The 21965-nt window shown below is 42.2% G+C and overlaps 1 protein-coding gene across 2 annotated transcripts in view; it reads right to left on the bottom strand.

Moving 5' to 3' along the window:
* Nucleotides 1-21965, bottom strand: part of LMTK2 (lemur tyrosine kinase 2) — a 92321-nt gene that overhangs the window by 23418 nt on the left and 46938 nt on the right. For both annotated transcript variants that reach the window (XM_079121211.1, XM_079121210.1), the window contains exon 7: nt 8679-8812. In XM_079121211.1, coding sequence (XP_078977337.1) covers nt 8679-8812 — 134 coding nt within the window. The remainder of the gene's footprint in view (nt 1-8678; nt 8813-21965) is intronic.

Below are 21965 nucleotides of genomic sequence, written 5' to 3'. Positions count from 1 at the left end.
ACTGCTCTAAGTGGCACGCAGAGGTGCCAGGAGGAGACTTAATTGAGAGGATTCTGGGGGACACAAGGGAGGCCTTCTCGGAGCTGTGGCTCTTCCGCCACGCTTAAGAGGTCAGTCCCTGCCAGCTGAGCATCTACTGCCAAGTCAGGCACCTGCTGGACGCTGGGTACCCGGAGTGTGAAATTCTGACCAGACTCTGAGGAAAGTGCCTGTGGCTTAGTGGGCCCGCCACTCCCAGTCAGGTTTTGAGGACTGGTGACAAAATGGGATAAGTCCTCCAATGCAGGTTTTCTCCAGGGTTGGCAGGTGCTGAGACAATGCTGGACATCCAGATCTAAACAGGTCTCAACGGGCTCTGGCTTACTGGTCCCTATACACAACTGCAAAACTGACACAATACATAAGGAAGCAGTTTTCAGGTACTGGACAACAGCCCACCTAAGGTTCTGACCCAGAGAAGGGCGAGCTCCACACTCCCTCACTCTGCTCAGGGCCACCCAGCACACCCAGGCGGAGATAGAGTCTAGAGAGCGAAGCCTCCTGGTGGTGGACACAGGAGTGGAACTGGAGGCTGAAAAGGAGGCTGACCTGACAAGAGAGGCTGCTCTGACAATGTCTAAAACCAAGAAGAACCTAAGCTGCCAGGTAGCCACCTTCCAGGACAAGGCTGTTCACTTTTCAGTGGGGTAGTTCTCACGCTGGAGTGTGTATCAGAATCACTTGAGAGCTCTGAGCTGGGTGCGGGGCACAGACCTGTAATCCCAGCAACTTGGATGCTGAGGCAGGAGGACCCCAAATTAGAGGCTAGTCTCAGCAACTTATGGAGACCTGTCTCAAAATGAAAAATCAAAAGGACTGGGGATGTAGCTCGATGGTAAAGCACTACTTGGGTTTAACCCCCAGTAGTTCCCCATCCCCAAAAAAACAATTGCTTGAAGGCTCCTTAAAATAAAAGGCAGTAGGCCGGGGGACAGGGGCAGAGAATGTGCAGGCTCTTATACCCAAGACCTGCACCACAACCACCCAGGTTTGCAAGGGAAGGGGCGAGATGCCAGACAAAGGGCTCTTCCTTTCACTGAACAACTACCAGACAACCTTTCCAAATTCAAGTCTAGACTAGAAGCCACGTCGGATCAGGATCAAACACGGTCGGCACGTTGTGTGTGCACATTTTAATCAGTGCTCAAACTGCTGGTTAAAAAGGCAGCTAGCACATTTACCACAGATCCCAGAACGGTGATTCTCCCAGGGGGCCCAGGCTCACCTAGGACAACGGAGCGTTGGGTATGACCCCAAGGCAAGCGGCTGGTCACTATCTGATGCTTGCCTCTGTTTTCCTTCAGTGTTGCAAGCCCTGAGCCTGTGCCATGCTTCTCCTCCCAGAACACACCACAACTCTGCCTCCCCGATCCTCTTATGCATACGCACACGCATTCTGTACTATTGGGTGATGGAGATGCTAGGCTCTTTCAGCATCTTCCTGAAGTAGGATCCTTTTTTTTACAAAATGCCTTCCTCCATTCTTTCCATGTTCCTTGTATTAACAAATTGGCATGTGCCATCTACATATATAATTTTAATATAATATATACGTACTTAAATATATAAATGCACACACACACACACACACACACACACACACACACACACACACACTTATAGTAAGGATGTAATCCAGGGCACTGTACATCCCCAGCCTTTTCACTGAGTCAGGTTTTGCTAAGATGCCCAGGCTGGCAACTTGTAAAGCTCCTGTCTCAGTCTCACTGAGACATGTTCACAGGCAAGCATCTCTTCACCTGACTCTTTATAACCTTTCCCTACTTTTATACATAACACGCAGGCAAACATACATAGATATACAGATGGGGATTAAGGAGTATTTGCCTTACAAAAATAATTTTATGCCTACTAATCTACATCTTCATATAACATGGAAATACCTATGTCAACCAGTCTAGCAATTCTGTCTTTCTTTATAATAGCGGTATAATATTCCACAATGCAGATGTTAAGTTATTCTAGTTCCTCCATAAACACTTAGTTTTTCTCTACTTTCTATGTGTCACCCTTTCAAATAATGCTGCAATAGTTCTTTCTAACACATATTTTGAAGTTTTAGTGTTATCCCATTTTCTATGGGATTGAGTCTAGGCATGGAATTAATGGGAATATGTATTTTAAATTATATAGACATTGCCACATGGCTTTTCAAAAAATGTAATAGCATACATGTAACACAGGACAGCTGCCTCCCGGCACCAGATGCAGCCAGCCCTTTAACTGCTCAGTCTCAGGTAGAGCTAGCCCTTGAGCTACTATCTGCATTGTGATCATCTTCCCAACCTGCTGGCTTTGTTTATGGCTATCTGCTATTACACAAATCATTTCATTTTTATAGTCAACCACATGTACCTTCCATTTCCTAACTCCTGGGTTTCCTATCTTAATTCAGAAGGTCTCAGTCGCACCTGTGTGATACATATAGTCTTCCAGAATTCTGTGGCACATTTAATTCTTTTAGCTGTATTTTGATATATGGGATAAAGTAGTCCAATTTCTCCCAATAACTGCTTGTGCCACCATTTAATAAATATGCTACCCTTTTTAACATAGATTGGAAATATCACTTTTGTTGCACCTTCACTTTTTTTTTTTTTTTTTTTCTTTTTCCTTTTTTCTGGTACCAGGAATTGAGCCCAGGGGTTCTTAACTACTGAGCCATACCCTTGGCCTTTTTAATTTTTATTTTATTGATTTGAGACAGGGTCTTGCAAAGTTGCTTAGGGCCTCACTATGATGCTGAGGCTGGCCTCAGTCTCTCATGCTGCTGGGTCACTAGGCCCAACCTCATATTCACTTTCTATATGTATCATGCACTATTAATATATTTCTCTGCCAAAACCATATTGATTTTTATTATAGTGGCCTATTGTATATTCTGATATATGGTAAGGCAGGCTCTCCCTTCTTCCCTCATGATTCTTTTTTTTTTTTCCCATATTTTATGGCTCCTTAAGACACTTATACTTCTATAGGAAACTAATGATAATTTCAACCAAATTCCTCCTGCCAAAAATGAAAACCCTGTTAGGAATCTAATTGGAATTCTTTATGTTAACTGATTCTTTTTGTTGTCTTCCCATCTGCCCAGGTACTGTTTTATATAGTTCATAGGATTTCACAGTCCGCTTCATTTAGTCCTGTGTCTTTCTCACATAATTTGTACCCATAATTTATGTTTTTGGCATTACTATACACAGAATGATTTTCTTCCACCCTTGTTTCTATGTATTTATACCTAGTACAGAGAATAACAGCTGGTAACAAGAAATCATTCAATAAATCTTAACTACTATTTCTAAACTGATAATTTTCTCACTTACGCTTGTATTCACTAGTACCTTCAAAGAAAGGTTGAAAACTAATAGAAATAGTATACATCTGTCTGCTTTGTAATTTAGTTGCAAAGGCTTTATTTTGCCATTTAGAATATTTGCTTTTGAGTTTTCGTAAACAGTCCTTATGAAATGTCCTTACGCTATGTAAGTTGTTTCTTTTCTTTCCTATTCAAGATTAAAATATGGAATGGCTACTAAACCATACTAAATGATACTAATATATTTCTCTTCTTTGATCTTGCCAATGTGATAAATTATGCAGATATTCCATATGCCTAGAAGTTGTACCTGTTTTATTCACACATTGCTGGATGTAATTTGTTAGTATGTGTCTACATTCATTAACAAAAACTGCCTGTGATTTTTTTTTTTTTACATCATCTTTTGTTGTTAAAACCATGATGGATTCATAAAATGAGTGGTAGACATTTCCATCTTCTTTATGGTCTGGAAGGGTAAATAAAATGGAGTCTTCCGTTTGCTCAAGGTTAGCTGGAAGTCACCATGAACCCTCTGCACCTGGCACCTTTTTAATGAAAGCTCTTTAATCACCTTTTTAGTGCAGCCACATCATCCATTTCTCACTGGGTTTAAACTAATTTAAATTGGTTCTTTTCCCCTGATGCCTTTCCTCATTTCTATGTGAAACACATGGTGAGAGATAAAAAAGTAAAGAAGATCCAACCCTGGGCTTCAACACATTTTTCATGTAGGAGGTAAAATTAAAAGCATCCATGGACAGCCACCACCTACAAATTCCTATTTGGTTTTCTTGTCAGTACTGCCTTCTCTCACCAAGTGGCCCCAAACTGTACTGCAAAGCGATTAAGTGCTCACATGCAGACAGACACACACGTTCTAGACACGCCCTCCTATCACCAACAGAATGAGCCCAACGGCCTAGTCTTTGTCTCTATGCTCTGGCTTCCAGCTGCCCCTCCCTTCTCTTTCCCCACGGGCTGCTGTGTACCTTCTGTGCCAGTTAAACTAACAGCTCCCTACACTCCTTTTCTTCGTTCCTCCCCTAACACACATCGTCTTGCTACTTCATTCTCCAGCAACTTCCTAATCTCAATCCTCTACTTTATGCTCATTTAGGATCACTAAAATGCCACCTCCTTCAGAAAACCTCTGGGGATGCCCCCGGACCACATTATACCACATTGGTATAAATGAGCACACAGAGTGTTCGTGCCTGGGTTCAAACTGCTCCTTACACTGGTGGCTGAGAAACAGCTCACCACTCTGAGCCTCAGTATTCTGCTCTGTAAAAGGGGTTAATAACTGCACCATCCTCATGGCTCACAGGGTTATTTCTATCTGGGAACAATCAAATAAGTATTCACAGAATGTTCTATGCAGTGATCACCCTGCCAAACACGGCTGCCACGTTTTAACTCTCCTGCTGGGGCATCAGCTGAAGATATAGCTTTGATTTTAAATACATTTCCCTAACTCTCACCTTCTATATAACTGAACTTTGCAGACTATAAAAGTTCAATCAGTGAATTCTTATCCAAGGAAGTTTATGTTGTCTTCAGCTTATTATCGATCAAATTCAAAAAAGCAAGAAAACTTAAAATTCTGAAAGGAAACTGAGGACCACCCTCATTCGTCTTTGTTATCATTGTCACCATAGTCATCTCCTCTCGCACGTCTTCCTCCAGTGTGACACTAGGCACTCCATGACTTCATTACTCTACATTAATCTGGAGAATTCAGCACTGGCATTAGCATTCCACTAGTGAAGACCCGAGGCCTGGCCTGCCTGTCCCCTCGTAGGTGTCCATGACACTAGAACTGCAAAGCCTGAAGGGGAATCCTTGTTTCCATCAGGAAAGCAAAGTCATGTTAGAGTTCTACTTCTTTTTTTCATTTAACACCACTGTATGCCAGGCACTGCGGCTTTGATTTGAATTTAATCAAATGAATTAAAAGCAAACATACACATATTGTCATATATGTATTTTTTCCTTAAAGACCAATCTTGACAATAGTAAGCATTAAAAGGATTTTTTTTTTTTTTTTTTTGTACCAGGGATTGAACCCAGGGGTACTTAACCGCTGAGCTGCATCCCCAGCCATTTTTTTTTTTTGAGGCAGGGTCTTGCCAAATTGCTTAGTGTCTCCCTAGTTTGCTAAGGCTGGCTTTGAACTTGATATCCTCCTGCCTCAGACTCCTGAGTTGCTGGGATTATAAGTGTGTGCCATCAGGCCCAGCCAGGAATTTTTAAAAGCATAAGATTTGACATTCACACAAAATAAGGAAAACCCCTAATAATTCACTAAAAACAAGTCAGACCAGGGTTGGAGTTGTAGCTCAGTGGTAGACCACCAGCCTAGCACTGGGTTCAATCCTCAGAACCACATAACAAATAAATAAATAAAATAGGGGGCTGGGGAGATAGCTCAGCTGGTAGAGTGCTTGCCTTGCAAGCACAAGGTCCTGAGTTCGATCCCCAGTACCACCAAAAATAAATAAATAAATAAATAAATAAAACATAAATAAACAAATAAAGATATTGTGCCCATCTACAACTAAAAAACAAAAAAACCCAAAAAACAAAAAAACAAAAAACCCCACCAGACCAGAGGTGCAGCTCCCTGATTAGTGACAAATTTGTTAAGTTTTACCAGTGTTGGCACCAAGGATACAATCTAGTCAAACAAACAAACAAAACATAAAAAGACACTTAACAAGGGTCTTCACCCCCCCACCCCCACCGCCCCAGTACTAGGGATTGAACCCAGGAGCTCTCTATCACTGAGCTACATCCCCAACCCTTTTTACTTTTTGAGACAGGGCCTTGCTAAGTTGCTGAGGCTGGCCTCAAACTTGGGATCCTCTTGCCTCAGCCTCCTGAGTCACTGGGATTACAGGTGTGTGCCAACACACTGGGCTACCAAGGGTTTATTTATGGTGCCCCTACACTGCAGGATTACCTGATACTTTGGTAGCTGGAAAACTTAGTGACCTCAGTGTTCTTGGCAGAAAGTAACCTGAACTTTAAAACCAGACGTACTCTGAAGAGACTTTTCGGGGCACTGGCATCACCCAGGACCTCCTCAAGGCCTCTGGCTACCTAAGCCAGCACAAGGGCACACCTTGCCTGTTGGACACTCAGCACTAGGCCCACCACAGTGACCTGATGGCATCTCACTGCTCAGGAAGCCACTGGGGCAGACAACAGGGGGTCCTGGGATTTAGGCTACCTGTGGGTAGCAACAACAGTGCTTGCTATTGACACAGCACTCAGGAATGCTGTCAGGGCCACTCAAACGCAGGCTGCCTGGAACCCAGCCATAGGGCTCTTCTCACAAATTACAGAGAAACAAACCTCAACTAGGGCAGGCGATCAACCCAATCAGTTCCCAATCACTGACAACTCTGGGTTGGAGGGCCGCTGCCCTATTTCAACCCAACCAACACGTGAAGTCCCACTTTGAGTCAACCAACAAATATTCTAAATCTCAACTTTTAAATATGCCATATGGTAGGCTACCCACACACACAAAAAACAAAAACAAACAAACTTAAGACACAAAATCCTGACCCACACAAAATTTTACATAAAACAGGCCTACTTTTAAAACAAAATGAAACATCTGTCAGTACTTTCAAGAATTTTCTTTACCTTGAGCTTTTGTTTGTACTTGAATAAAATCCAAATCATGTGATTTAATTTATCATCTTTATTTGTTTTAAAGTCCACAGATTCTAAGTAAAACTTTAACTCAAGGGAACTCACAAGAACATACTATTTACACTGACACCTTGGTCACTTTTTAAAATATACCAGTGACAGGTACTTGGGCTTTAAACACAATCTCTAGCTGTCTTTGGTAACTTTAAGTTGTTAATTATGATTTTTAAATGTTACCTTCTCCAAAATTAAAAAATTCCTAAGGCAAGTATTAGGCAAAAATCACCTGTATTTGACAAAAGATTAACAATAAAAATTGTGCTACATATTAACATGTTATAGAAGATGCAAAGACTAAATGTAGGATTTCTCCATTATAAAATGAATAGGTATTTACATTCTAAGTTCTAAGTAAGGAATTCTGCCTTGGGCCTTAAGAAATCCATAACTTTTCAGGGCTTTTAAGAACATTTTATCAGAATTACTTGTTCATTACTGCAAGTCAAATAAAATGCAGATGTGTAGGAAAAAGATTCACGCTTCTCTTTTTTTCCCCCACCATGAAGTAATACTGAGAGTGTGACAAAAACTTTTCTAAGCCTGTCCACACACTCCTAACAAATGCAACCAGGTCTTCTCTTACTTTTAAAAATCACAGTCATACTACAAACGTATTAATCTGCAATCTGTTTTTTTTTTTTTTTTTTTTTTAAATATAATACTTCACAGACACCTCCCTCAAGTCAAGATATAGGTGTTCCTTTTCAGGTCTTTGTGTTATTAAGAGCTACATGACTTACTCAGTCAACTAATGAGATCATCCCTGGTTTCCCCAGAGAGCTAAGAAATTAAATGTCTTTAAAACATAAATCGGAGGTCAAAAATCTGGAAGAAAATAAGCAGAAATCTCTGGGGTTCACAGAACAGATCCCTCATCTGCTACAGGACTCAAAAACCTTGGTTGTTTTCATTATGAAAACCACCAGTGATCTGAACAAAATAAAACGTACAGGTGTTATTTCACACGTGGTCCTTGAAAGTTTTCAACAGAAATGTTACTTGGATCACTGCACTGCTCACATAGCGCCTGACCACCTCTACCCTGGCCACGAGGACAGGCCTCCAGATCCAAGGGCACGACACCCTCTGCTTCTGAGCTGGCACCTTTAAGCCAACCCTTTAAATGGTGAGATGCCAATACTATGACCTTCTATGAAAAGATGCTATTGGCCTTGCGCTGGGGTGTGAACTGCAGCATACTGTGTCTAGCAGGTACAATCAGAAGCCTAGAGGTGACATGAAAAGGACGCAGCAAGCAAGATGTCATAAGGAAGACTGGGTCTGTTTGTTCCCTACTCTGTGGCATGTATGTTTTTTTATATTCTTTGAAATTCTGGAAATAATTTCTAGACCTTAAGCTGTATTAAGATCATTTATTCACTAGTATTGGTTTAATGAAACCCAACTCAACATTTACTTGGACACTGGGAAGAACAGATGGCTTCTACTTGTTTAAGCCAAGGTTTACTCCACAACCTGTCCTCCTTCCGTAGTGCCTTTTCACAAACTACACAGCCTCTCTGGTCACAACACTAGTGATGTGTGAGAAGCACTTGTGCCCAGCCAAACCCACCTGTGCAGGAAGTGCAACTTGTGCATGGCCGCCAGCCCTGCAGCAATCTCACATGCCATCCTCTGCAGCAGCATGGTCTGTGAGTCCCCCCGAAGGTGCTCTTGCTCATTGCGCAGGTAAGCTTTCAGATCGCCCTGCAAAAAACCAGCTCATATGAGTGTCAAGGAGCATCATCCAAACAAACCAGCATCCAGACGTGTACTTTAGCTGACACTCACTATCAAAGTCACTTACCAAGAGCTACTGAGGCTTGCACTTAATGAAGAACCTTGGACTGAAGAAGCTTCGAATTACAAATAGTAAGTACAACCCAGTTCTCCAAAAGTACAGGACATGGTTATGCTCTTAGGGTCAGTCTAACTAAGAGTTTTAATATGTAAACACATAAAACAAAACAGTAAATAAACACAAATTTGTAATTACACAGAATGTAAACTAAGTGCAGTGCAGAAGTCTAGAAGTTTCCAGGGAACCAAGGGGTGATGTGGAGAATGAAAGAAATGGTGTCATTTGACTGCATGACTTCAGTTTGTAGGAGACAGGTGGTCAGTTAGCCCTTTGACCTCCGAAGCACCAGCGATCACCAGAGGAGAGAAGATGACAAAGATGAGGGAGGGAAGGGGAAGCCTGCTCAGTGCAGAAGATACTATGCAGGCCTCCCCCAGCTTCCTTCCCAAGGGTCCTGTGCTGCCCAGAGACCACTGTGAGCAAGAACATTCTGGCCACTTCAAAATACTTACCAAGCTAATAAGCCTATTCAGAGGACAGCAGCCTGGGCAGGAAAAGGAACAAATCCCAGTCAGACATCTGACACACATTCCACATTGAACATCTTGGCTACTCTGTGCAACTGCCCTGGGTCACCCATCTTTACTTCATGATGGCATGTCTATCTTCTGGGGAGTACACTTTTTGGGGGGTACTGAGGACTGAACCCAGGGTTGCTCTAACACTGAGTTACACCCCAGTCTTTTTACTTTTGAGATAGGATCTTGCTAAGTTTCCAAGGCTGGGCTCAAACTTGCAATCCTCCTACCTCAGCCTCCTGAGTAGCTGGGATTACAGGTGTGTGGGACCATACTGGCTTGGGGGTATACAACATAATCAAATACTTACTGATGTGATTTAATTCCTGCCTCCCACTGCTGAATAGAGCCTACTAACCTGGACAAAGGGGCATATATTTCTTACAGGAAACAAAAAGAAAGATGTCTATTTCTCCTCTGGAGTAGTGCAGTGGGAACAAAAGGATAAAATGACAGGTTTGGAGAGAAGTCTGAGGGGGAGAGCAATGTTGGCTGGTGTGCAGGGTGGAGCCAATGGAGGGTGTTGCTTCCCTGGGCCCACAAATTGATGTGTTGGACATTAACTTATTCCGTGTTCATTTCTAGAAAACAAATTGATTAAATCTGCATACTGATTTAATTCACCTGCTAAGGTAAAATTCTCTTGACTAGTTGGTAACTGAAAAGTAGAAGCACATTCTAGCCATCTATTAGCTCTGCTGTCTTGAGAAAATTTAACGTCCCTAAGCCTCAATTCCGTACCTGGAAAATGTGTGCAGTTCTAAGAAGTGTGTGCCACAGGTAACCAGTGTAAAAAACCCTAGCGGGTGCTTGGCACAATGCTCAAAAGCCCAAGTGGTAGGGAGAGTCAATATCAATATTATCACTTGTGCAAATATCACTGAAACTGGGAGTGGAAACAAAGGCAGATTCTTGGCATGGAGCAAGAAGTTACATTAGAATGTACTTAGTGTTAAATGTGGACAAATGTTGATAAAGGAATATTGTGTTTTAAAATTTTATCCTGGGAGGAGTTTATAAGTTATAAGAAATGTGCCATTTAGTTGATCAAGGAAAACATACATCCTCAAGAAGACATAGATAACAAGTGAACTCAGAAAAATTCTGGTAAACAACTCCAGACCTACAGCTAATGGGATTCTTCTTTTTTTCCTCTGGTACTAGGGATTGAACCCATGGTACTCAACCACTGAGTCACAACCCCAGTCCTTTTTATTTTATATTTTGAGACAGAGTCTTGCTAAGTTGCTTAGGGCCTCGCCAAATTGCTGAGGCTGGCTTTGAACTTACAATCCTCCTGCCTCAGTGTGCTGAGCAGCTGGGATCACAGGCGATCACAGGCGTGTGCCACATGCTTGGGTCTAAAGAAATTCTTAAAAGGTAGCCCAACTAGAAAGTAAACGTGAACAAAGCATGAATCTACTGATGTTACCAACAAGAAATGGTGACTTAAATTCACCAAAGGAAAAACTAACCCTCACATGAAAGTATGATTATATGGTGCTGTGTCTAGCCAATTCCCAACACAAAGAGAGCTGCTGGCAAGCAGTGTCACAAGTCACTCTGTCCATGAATCTATTTTTCAAGGTTATCTAAAGTAGATTCATTGCCACTCACTGTTCTTTAACTGTCTTCTCTCCTAATATCCTACTTCCAAATTTCATGGGAACATTATAGAGAGAAGATTTCACTTCAGAACAGAGAAGGTCCCCACAGTCTAGGCCAAAATATCTTTGACCAGGGAATGAAAAATTAACATCGAAGTCACAGGCTCCTCAACCCAGCCAGATTACTGCTCCTCACAGGGGTGACTCATGATGGGTTATATGGGATCCAGGGTTCGTTCCACGTTTTAGAGAGCTCTCCTAGCACCACAGTTTAATTTTTTTTTTTTTTTTTTTTTTTTTTTGGGTGCTGGGGATCAAACCCAGGGCCTTGTCTTACAAGGCAAGCACTCTACCAACTGAGCTATCTCCCCAACCCCCTGGCACCATAGTTTAAAAGAAAAAAATCAGCATACAACTTTTAATCACTATAAAGATTTTTATATTAATCTACTCTATCAAAAACAAACAACTATATTTATGTATCCGCTTTGTTTTATTTATATTTTAATAGTGCTTGATAAGTACACATGGATTATTACTTTGGTCTGTTATTTAAAGAAAAAAACCCCACCAAGAACAGCACTGTATTTGGAATTTAATTACATTTCCTTTATTCAGTTTTTAAATATTTCTCAGCTCCTTCCCCACCACCCCACAAAAAAAACTCCAAAAGAAAAATCTCTGCCACTAGGTGGCAGCAAAGGGCTACATTAAGAACTGACAGACCAAGCAACTTGCAAGGGCTTCTTGGAATGAGCTCCTAAATTCTAACACAAAAGGCCAGCACGGTTTTATCTATTTTTTCCCCCTTGCAGGACAATGAGAGCAATGAATTGATTTCAATACAATATAAAAATTCAATAAATAAATATCTTTATGAATGAGAAATTATCATCATAAATTTAAAATGATTTTAGGGGAAACTTACAACTTTTCAATAAAAATTTAACAAAAAGAAGAAAGAACAGTGCCATGCTGGGTATCCTGCTGAAGAAGTGAAACCTCACTGAGCCCCGCCAAGCCTCCATCCCCAGGCCGTGTCTCACATACATTTCCCACACCCGCAAATCTCCTCTGTCACCAGGGATTATTACCCTTGTTTGTGCCTTCTCAACTCAATGTCCTCGGTAATTCATCGTGTCTCAGCTCTACTGCTGAAATACTTGTCAGGCAAATCCAACAAAAGAACAAACTTGTCTTCCTCCTGTTCCAGCTCCTCTCCTGCTACCTCCCATTTCTCTTCCTGGACAAACTTCTGGGAGGCCTGGCTGCTCTGGCTCCATCTCCTGAGCCCCTACACACTTTCAACCACTGCTCTCCACACCCAAATGACGCCTCCTCTAAACACCAGTATAACAAAGCAGGGGCCCCTTCCTTCCATCTCCAAATGTCATCTTCTCCTGACTTTGGGACAACCTTTCCTGAGTTTCTTCCTGTATCAAAGTCCCTCCTTTCCAGTGTCTTTCACTGAGTCTTCCTCTTCTCAGGGACTTGGAAGTGCCACATGCCTTGGGGCTCAGCTTGCGGTCCTCAAGGCATGGACACCTCTGTGGGATTTTATCCGCCCCATGGCACCAGAGGCCATGCCTCACATACTCTCTGGCCCAGCTCCTCATCTCCAAACCTGTGCGCTCCCTCCCTGTGCTTCTGAGAGGCACCTCAAGCCAGACACGTCCAGCACAAAACTGCCAATCTGCTGCACTATTTTCCAGCAGATCACAATTAAATCAAAGATGTCATTTGTTAGTCTTCTTTGCCACGAGACCCCACCTTCAACCCATCAGCAAGTCCTACACCTATTTTCAAAATGAACTCAGAACCAGGTTACCTTCACAGGGCCACGCTCACGCTGTCATGCTGGCCCAAAGTACACCCCACCTGACAGCATTCCTACGACAGCCAGAGAGGACTTCCTGCTCCCACCTGGGCAGCAAAAAGTCATGAGCTACCCTGGTTATTCCCTGACGTTCTGTATATATTTTTTGCCTGTCCCTCCCACTAGAAGGACACGGCTGGGTTCTGGCCAGTTTCTTACTGTGTTTTGAAACTAAAGAACAGCACAGCAGTGCTGGGCACACAGCACATTCAACAACATCTGCTTACTGAGTGGGAGGAAGAAGAAAGGACTCAGAGAAGTTCAAATGACAACCCCAGATTAAGATGAGATGATCATTTCCCCAAAGCAGTTCATCCCAGCATTTGTGTGTGTGTGTGTGTGTGTGTGTGTGTGTGTGTGTGTGTGTGTGTGTGTTGTTTATTGGGAACTGAACTCAGGGGCACTTAACCACAAAGTCACATCCCCAGTCCTTTCTCATATCTTATTTAGAGAGAGGGTCTCACTGAGTTGCTTAGAGCCTCACTAAGTTGCAGAGGCTGGTTTTGAACTCACGATCCTCCTGCTTCAGATTCCCGAGCAGCTGGGATTACAGGTGTGCACCACCATGTCCAGCATCCTACCATTTTAATTGAAGTTGAATAACAATGAGCTTAGGAATAAATCTGTAATTTCAAACTTTTATTGGGCTTTAAATTTTTTCATTACTTCAGTATTCTGTATATTAAACTTAGCCAAAGACAATTTGGGAAAATACTATTATTTTATTTTAAGCAAGTACAATCTGATTATGTTTAAAATTATGCCTTCATAGGGCAATTCAATATATTTTACATCAAGGACAGGGGGTGTGAGCTAAGTGAGGTGGCGAATGCCTGGAATCCCAGCAGCTTGGGAGGCTGAGAAAGGAGGATTGCAAGCTCAAAGCTAGCCTCAGTGACTTAGTGAAACCCTGAGCAACGCAGCAAGAACCTGTCATTAAATAAAATACAAAAAAGGGCTGGGGATGTGGCTCAGTGGTTAAGTGCCCCTGTGTTCAATCCCCAGTACCCCTCGCCACGCCCTCCCCCCCCCAAAAAAAAAGAACAGGGGATCTAAATTATTTTAAAACTCAAAAGTTGTCACCCACATCTCAGAGGGTGTTTCCGCAGAGATCCTTCACAGAACACTGCCATTCCACATAAACACAATGCTAACAGAGAGACAATTTTAAATTCTAGTGGCAATACCAAAATCATAAGGAAATAAAAAGCAGGTAAATGTGGGTTGGGGTTGTGGCTCAGTGGTAGAGCACTTGCCTAGCATGTGTGGAGCACTAGGTTTGAGTCTCAGCACCACATAAAAATGGATAAATAAAATAAAGGTATTGTGTCCATCTATAACTAAAAAAAATTTTTTTAAAAGCAGGTAAATGTAACTTTAGTAATATACTTTACTTGACCCAATAAATCCAATATATTATTTTTACATGTAATCAACATTTAAAAATTACTGAAGTTGGGCCAGGCATGATGGTACATGCCTATAATTTCAGCTACTCGGGATGCTGAAGCAGAAGGATCTCAAGTGTGAGGTAAGCCTAGGTAACTGAGCAAGACTCTGTCTCAAAACAAAACATTTTGAAGAAGGGTTGGGGATGCAGCTCAGAGTTAGAGCTCCCTTAGGTGCTATCCCCAGTACCAGAAAAGGAAAGGAAAGAAGAAAAAAGAAAAGGGCTGGGGATATAGCTGGGTGATAGAACACTTGCCAGCACCTGTGAGGCCCTGGATTCAATCCCAAGTCCGAAAATAAGAAACAAAACAAAACCAAAAAAATAACAAAACAATGAGATTTTAACTTTCTCTTTTGTACTAAGACTTTAAAATCTGATAAGCATTTTACAGGTCACAGTACACCATCCAGCCAAGCCGCGTCCCAGTCCCACAGGGCTGGCTGCTGTGCTGTACAGTGCAGCCACAGATCCTGACAAGGGCCCAGGCAGCCCAGCCAGGAGCACCAGGGAAGCCAAGGTGCCAAGACACCTGTTACAACAGCACCTCCACCCTGTGCTCCTGCTCTGGGCTGCACAAAGGTGCCGTGAGCAGTGAGAGTTGTCACTGCAATGACAGGAGGGAGCAGGGTGGTCACAGGAAGCTGGTGGAACAGTATTAGGAAGCAATGCTGGGGTGGCATGAGGTAAGCAGCAGGGTAGGCAGTGAAAGACCTGGCCACAAGCAGCCAGGTCTGCCTATCACAGAGGGCCAGACTGTGCTGTCAAAACTAACAGTCAGGCATGGGAGGGGAAAGGTCCCTGACAGGCACCAGAATAGGGCCAGGCCGGGGACTGGGAATATGCCCTTCCCACCTGGTCACCCCACACACCCACTCTCAAGCCTGATAGGGATACTGGCAGTAAGCACAAGCATCCATCTGTTGGCTCCAAGTCAGACAATGATCACCTGCTCCTCTGTCCTCCACACTGTGACTTCATGTCCCTGCTTTTCTAAGTGATCTCCATAGGGTAAGGGACATGATGTTCCTCTGTATGCTCAGCATCTGGAAGAGTCCCTGGAGCATGGGATTCATGACTACAGTTATAAACAAGAGACTGAACTAATGAGGCATTTTCTGTGCAGAGGGCACAGGACAGAATCAGCCACTAGTTAAAACCCCCACTTTAGTACTAATAATACAAGCCCTAGGGCAAGTCACATGCATAAAGGACAATTAGAAACAGGACCTGAGGACATGCAGACCTGGACAGGATTCTTCAGCAAGTCCCTTCATCTGACTCAGGCTCCTACCTCACCCAGCCATCAGGCGACACCTGTAATGAGTAATACAGTCCCAACACACTGCCCGAGGCTGGCATAGCACCTGGGTAGAGCAGCATCACCCAAGGCAGTAATCTTCCTCCCTATACCCCACGAAAGCAGCAACTCAGATTTCCTTCCAGGTCTAAAAGCTCTGAGCCTTAGTGCCCCTTGATTCTGCCCAGCCAGTCACCTGCTCTTCACCAGCCTGAGGAAGGTAAATTCCAGAGGAATGCAGGGCACATCAAACACCAAGCAGACTTCTCTCCTACTCTCATCTGGCCACTGCTAACTGATTGCTTTCAGAAATTCACTCACTGCATTAGTCTGAACACAGTACAGGAAATCAGAACACCACACTCAAGAACAGACCCTTGCAAACACAATATGATCACCCTTGCTCTGCAGTCTGGTGATGGAGAACTGTCGACTAGAAAGAAAGTTCAACCTCCACTCTTCTTACCATTTCAGCATGCAGTCTGGTCTCCAGCGTGGTCATCTCCCAGCCTTCCACCTGATCCTTCCCAGCAGGCCCAACCTGCCTCACCCACCATGGCACCATGCCCCTGCCCCAAGTCTCCATGTTTCAGTGGCCAGGTCACCTACTGTTCCCACATTTCCAAGCCTGGCCCCTGCTGCAACTGCCATCCTTTCGCGCCTAAAGAGTTCACCCACTCACCTTCCAACACCCAGAGCAAATGCCAATTTCTGTGCAAAGCCTCCCAACCACAGCAGTTAGAATTTCTATACTTTTGTGCATTCTAAGTAATTAAGCCTTTGTTTGAAGGGCTGGGAGTATGGCTCAGTGATAGGGCATTGCATGTCAAGCGTGAGGCTCTAAGTTCAATCTTCAGCACCTTGAAAAAATCCAAAAAACAAAACAAAACCCAAAAAACCTCACTTTCAGTGTACTTTTCCTGTCAGCACACTGGCGTGTTTACTTGGAGACTGAGTGCAGTCTCAGCAGCAGTGTTGTCATTAGCAGTTTGAACCTTTATTTAATAAGTAATTATTGTCAATTAAGCAAGTGAACATAACTACCATTTACAGAACACTTTCTGGGTTCAGTAATTTCATTCACCATGTTATTTCATGGGTGAAAATTTGTAGGTATTTACACTGAAGCTTATGGAGGTTAAATAAGCACACCTGGAGGCAGCCGGGCAGGGACCATGCTCATGACTCCTGGGTTCCCTCAGCACCAAGCACAGCTCTTGCAGCTCCATATAGGTCCGACATTTTTGTGCTGAATGAGTGATCCTAACCAAACAACCCCACCACCTGGACACCGCTGTGAGGCGCTGTGTGCCTGTTCCGCCAGCAGGGTACACACAACACCCTGCAGCCATCACTACTACCTCATTTCATGACACGCTCCGTCCGCACTATACACCAGTGCTGCAGACCAGCTACCACACTCACTTGGCAGAAGTTTCATTCACTTTCAAAAATAATTCCAAGCTTTCTAAAATCAGGATGATGGTTCTGTTTTATATAGAATTACTTAAGTGTGAAAATATTCTCTCCTTTCTCCTTGGGAGATGGCTGCAAAACACAAAGACATTGGAGGTAGCTGGTCCTTTCACTGTGGCTGCCGCAGCTCATCACCAAACTTGGGACCACTGCCCTCTCTGTCCCTTGGATGATGGCCAGAGGGCAGTCCCTGCCTTGGATGATGCTACTCTGTTTGGGCTGGCCTGTTTCTGGGCAGGTTCTGGTCATGCAGGCTGGGAGCAGGGCTAAGTGTCCAAGAAAGGCCCTGATGTGTCCTGGGGACATCCTGCAGTCTGTGCAGGCGGGTGCCCTATTCAGCTCAGTGGGCAACACCACGTAACTGCTTCTGTAATCTCTGCACAAGGTGATCCCAGAGTTGGTAGACTTCAGGGCCAGTGACCTGGTCAGTGACACATCCTTGCTGCTGAAGAACCTGTTCCTTTTGAGGTTTTCCAGGGTTAGGGGTGTGAGCATGAAGCTGGCCCATGGAGATAAAAGTGCCCTCTCACTACTGTGCAAGCTGGAGGGAACCAAGGTTAACAGCCTTTACCCTGGTATGGAACTGTCATGTCACACAATGACCAGAGATTCCCAAAGGGCATATGAGCCTCCTCATAGCACAGATAACACCTATAGCACCTTAACTAGTAGGTTTTCTTAAAATATATGGTAATAAATGCTTGACATAAAAAAATCTACCAGCTCAGCCATTTCTAAGTTGTACGTTCCATAGTATTAGTACGTTCACACTGTTGTGCGATATGGCTACAGTTCACCTACAGTACTTTTTAATCTTGCAACATGGAAACTCTGCATCCATTAAACAACTATTCAACTCCCTTGACAACCAGCCTGCCTTCTACCTTCCATCTCTATGAATTTGACTGTTCTAGGGTCCTCCCTATAAGAGGAGTTACACAGTACTTGTCTTTTTGCATCTGGCTTATTTCATTTAGCAGAATGTTCTCATGCTTCATCTACGCTGTAGCATGTGTTAGAATTTTCTTCCTTTTTAAGGCCAAATAATATTCCACTGCCTGTATATACCCACATTTTGTTTACCCACTGCTCCATGAGCGGACACCTGGGTTGCTTCCATGTCCTGGCCACTATGAATAATCCTGCTCTGAACATAGGTGTGCAAGCATCCATTCCACTTTCACTTCTCTGGGACTATCCCCAAAAGTGGAAATGCTGGACTGTATGGTAGTGCTATTTTTAGTTTTTTGAGGAACAATGACTTTTAAAAATTTTAGTGTTGATCAGCCTGCAGGAGTGAAAGTCCCCTCTGTGACTTGGATGACTCATGTAAAAGAAGTTTCAATAAAACTCATTTGTTATTCTGGAGGGTTGTATATGTAATCTTTACCCCAAAGTATGTAAGTTAAACAAATCTAAGTACATTAATATGCTTTGAACACTTATTTTAAGTACCTGGATAATAGGTGTATATTTAAAATTTGAGATCTGTTAAGTATTGGGGGGCGGATTTCACAAGATTGTTAACAAAGAACATACATATTTGTTATATTTTCATGAAAATAATGTCTACACAGTGATAAAGATACAAAGAAACACTCTAGAATTTTGTCAATACTGGATCATTTACGGTAAGTGTAAAGGAGGTATGTATTTGGCTATGTTTTAAGTGTTTCTTTATAAAGCAAGTTAAATTACTACTTCCCCCAAAAATAAGCAGGGCTGGGGACACAGCTCAGTTGGTAGAGTACTTGGCTCTGGGTTCAATCCCCATCACACACACACACACACAAGAATAAGCAGCTTCAATAAAAACTAAATTAAAACAGCACTAAAACAAAATACATCTCTTGAACTCATTCAGGGGAAAACATTAGATGTATTTTACCATTCCAGGGGAAAAAAAAAAACAACCATAAAACTTTCAGGAATGGACCAGGCACAGTGGTCCATGGCTATAATCTCAGAGACTCAGGAGGTTGAGGCAGGAGTTCAAAGACAGCCTCAGCAACTTAGCAAGCCCCTATCTCAAAACAAAAAATAAAGTTGGGCATGGTGGCACATGCCTGTAATCCCAGAGACGTGGGAAGTTGAGGCAGGAGAACCTCAAGTTCAAAGCCAGTCTTAGCAATTTAGCCAGATCCTAGGGAACTTAGTGACACCTTGTCTCAAAAAAAAAAAAACAACAACAACAACAAAAAAACCCCAGAAACAAAACAAACAAACAAACAACAACAACAACAAGAAAACCCCAAAGGTTGTATAGCTGTGTGGCTCAGTGGTTAAGAGTCCCTGGGTTCAATCCCCTGTACCAAAAAATAAAATAAATAAAAAATAAAAAGGGCAGGGAATGTAGCTTGGAGGTAGAGTGCTTCTGGGTTCAATATCCAATATCAAAAGAAAAAAAAAGCTAAAATAAAATGTCTGAGGTTTTATAAACCCTCAATTAACCTAGAAACAGGTGATACTTTAAAAAGGTGCTGATTCCTACGATATTCCTGTTATGTTCAGTCACAAAGAGTGTGTTTCAACTGTCACTTATAATCAACACTGGGAGCTTAGGGAGCAAAGTTGGCATGCTCAACATCAAAGAAACCTGGACTTTTGACAAGCAGATCTGTCCTTCACACATCGGTGTATTTGGTGGTGTAGATTTTTACTCAGTGCTCTATCGCACTGGGATCATCTATTATGGTGGCCACCAGAGCTACATGAAAAGGAAGCTGTTTGCATATCACGATAACCTAGGAACACAAATATCACAGCTCTGATCAACTGAGATAATTAACACAGAACACCACCGAGAACTCCTTTCTCTTCGTCTTTAAGTACTATTCAATACCTCACAATATCCGTCCCTTCTACGTGAGACCTAGAGGACCATGCATTCTACCTCTGTACCTGGGAGAGTCTGGTACTGTCCTACTACAGTGACTATTCAGGGCACAAACACCCTCCATCACGGGATGGCCCAAAGAAGTAGGTTTAATTCCAGCTCTCCTCATAGGGCGTGAGTCCTCTATGAGGTTTTGGTTTCCTTGGGGCAGGGTTAAAATATTGATTAATTCTAGACTTTGCAAAGTTCAGTACGCATGTTACAATTTCTAGTATAGCCGCACACAAAATCAAGAGTTACTAAAATTCAAACTAGTAGATGGGGAAAACTGAAACAAGAAAAATCAAGAATCCAAAAACTTAAGAATAGCTCCCCCTGCATTCTCCCTCTCTCTCTCTTCCTCCTCACTCTCTCTCTCTCTTATTCTGACTCTCACTCACTTACTTTCTCTCTCTCTCACCCTGTGGGCAGACACTCTGCCTGTCTGCTTAATAAGATCTCTTGCGTGAGGGAAAAAAAAAAAAGGTGGCAAAAAAGAAAAATTGGTAGAGGAAGGAAGAATAACAGAAATAGGTAGAGAATTTACCAACTACCTAACTATAATAAATGTAAATGAACTACATGTTCCATTTTAAGTGACCAAGATTGCCAGATTAATAAAAATTTTAAAAAGCTATTTATGAGAGATGTAAACTAGACAAAAAAGGATTAACAAACATGAACCTAACCAAACAGGTGAACTCTGCCCAACGGAATGCTGGCATAACTAGATTAATATCAGGAACAACAGTCTGTGTTGTTAGTAATGCTTTTAATCTTAAAGAGAGCCACACCACAATGATAAAAACTTAAAGTCATATAAAAATCATCATAAATCTGAATCCCTTCCACAACAAAGAATCAAAATATATAAGAATGGCCAAAATTATAAGGAAAATTCACAATCAAGGTGAGAGAATTTAATATGACTCTCTTATTAATGAACAGAAAATTGATTCAAACCCTTTTACCCCCTCAAAAAAAAAAAAAAATCAAAAGGGTATAGGAGATTTGAACCTCATGAACTTGAACCCAAGGCCCCATCACACTACCATACAAAACAATACCAGAATACACATTTGTACATGTGCACACACCAGCATTTAGAGGCAAAAAGCACTGACTGTTGCCTGGAACAGAGCTGCAGCTGATCCAGAGCCAACACAGGAGCAGAGCAAGAACTACTTTATGGTTGTAAGTGCAGCCATGGGAACTCAAGGGTCACTATGATAGAATAAAAAAAAAGCTAATATGTCAAGCTTACTGATTTTCCTTTAGAATTAACCACTTCTGTCAATGAGAGAAATATTCAAATCTCATGAAGGAATTAAAGCAAAAATTCACAATGTTTATTGCACTCTTTCTACTGTAACCACAGAAAATGCTATCTGAATTAACTGGGGATTTATTCTGGGGACTCCCAAGTTTCTGTGCACAGGCAAGAAGCTTAAATGTTCTGAAAACTGAGATGATACAAAGAAATCAATTAAAACCTAGAAAATTCAGTTAACATCTTCCACTATTTTTGGAAAAATAACAATTATGTGTTAAAAATAGATTTGAGAAAAGATGAAATATTCTGCACAGGGGAAAAGATGTTTATAGGAAATTTTCATGTAGAAATTGCTATTAAAATGATTCACAAAATGTACAAAAGACCAATCTTTCCAACTAAAATTCTCTGTAATATTACCATGCTAAGAAATACTTAAGAAAATATATTTATCTAAATTTTTAAAAATATTAAAGTCATATACATTGACTATTTTCAACAACTGAGAGATTGTGGGTGTTCTATTGGCAAGGAGTATTCTTGGGCTTCCTCAATGTAGAAATTTAAAATTTTTAAATGTCTGGTTGAAGTGAAGACCTTGAGCTCTGATTCAGCCAAATACTTCAT

This window comes from Sciurus vulgaris, assembly GCF_902686455.1.
Source record: "Sciurus vulgaris genome assembly, chromosome: 18".
Lineage (NCBI taxonomy): Eukaryota > Metazoa > Chordata > Mammalia > Rodentia > Sciuridae > Sciurus > Sciurus vulgaris.
The sequence above is the reverse complement of the archived record's forward strand: the minus strand, read 5'-3'. Positions and strand labels throughout refer to the sequence as shown.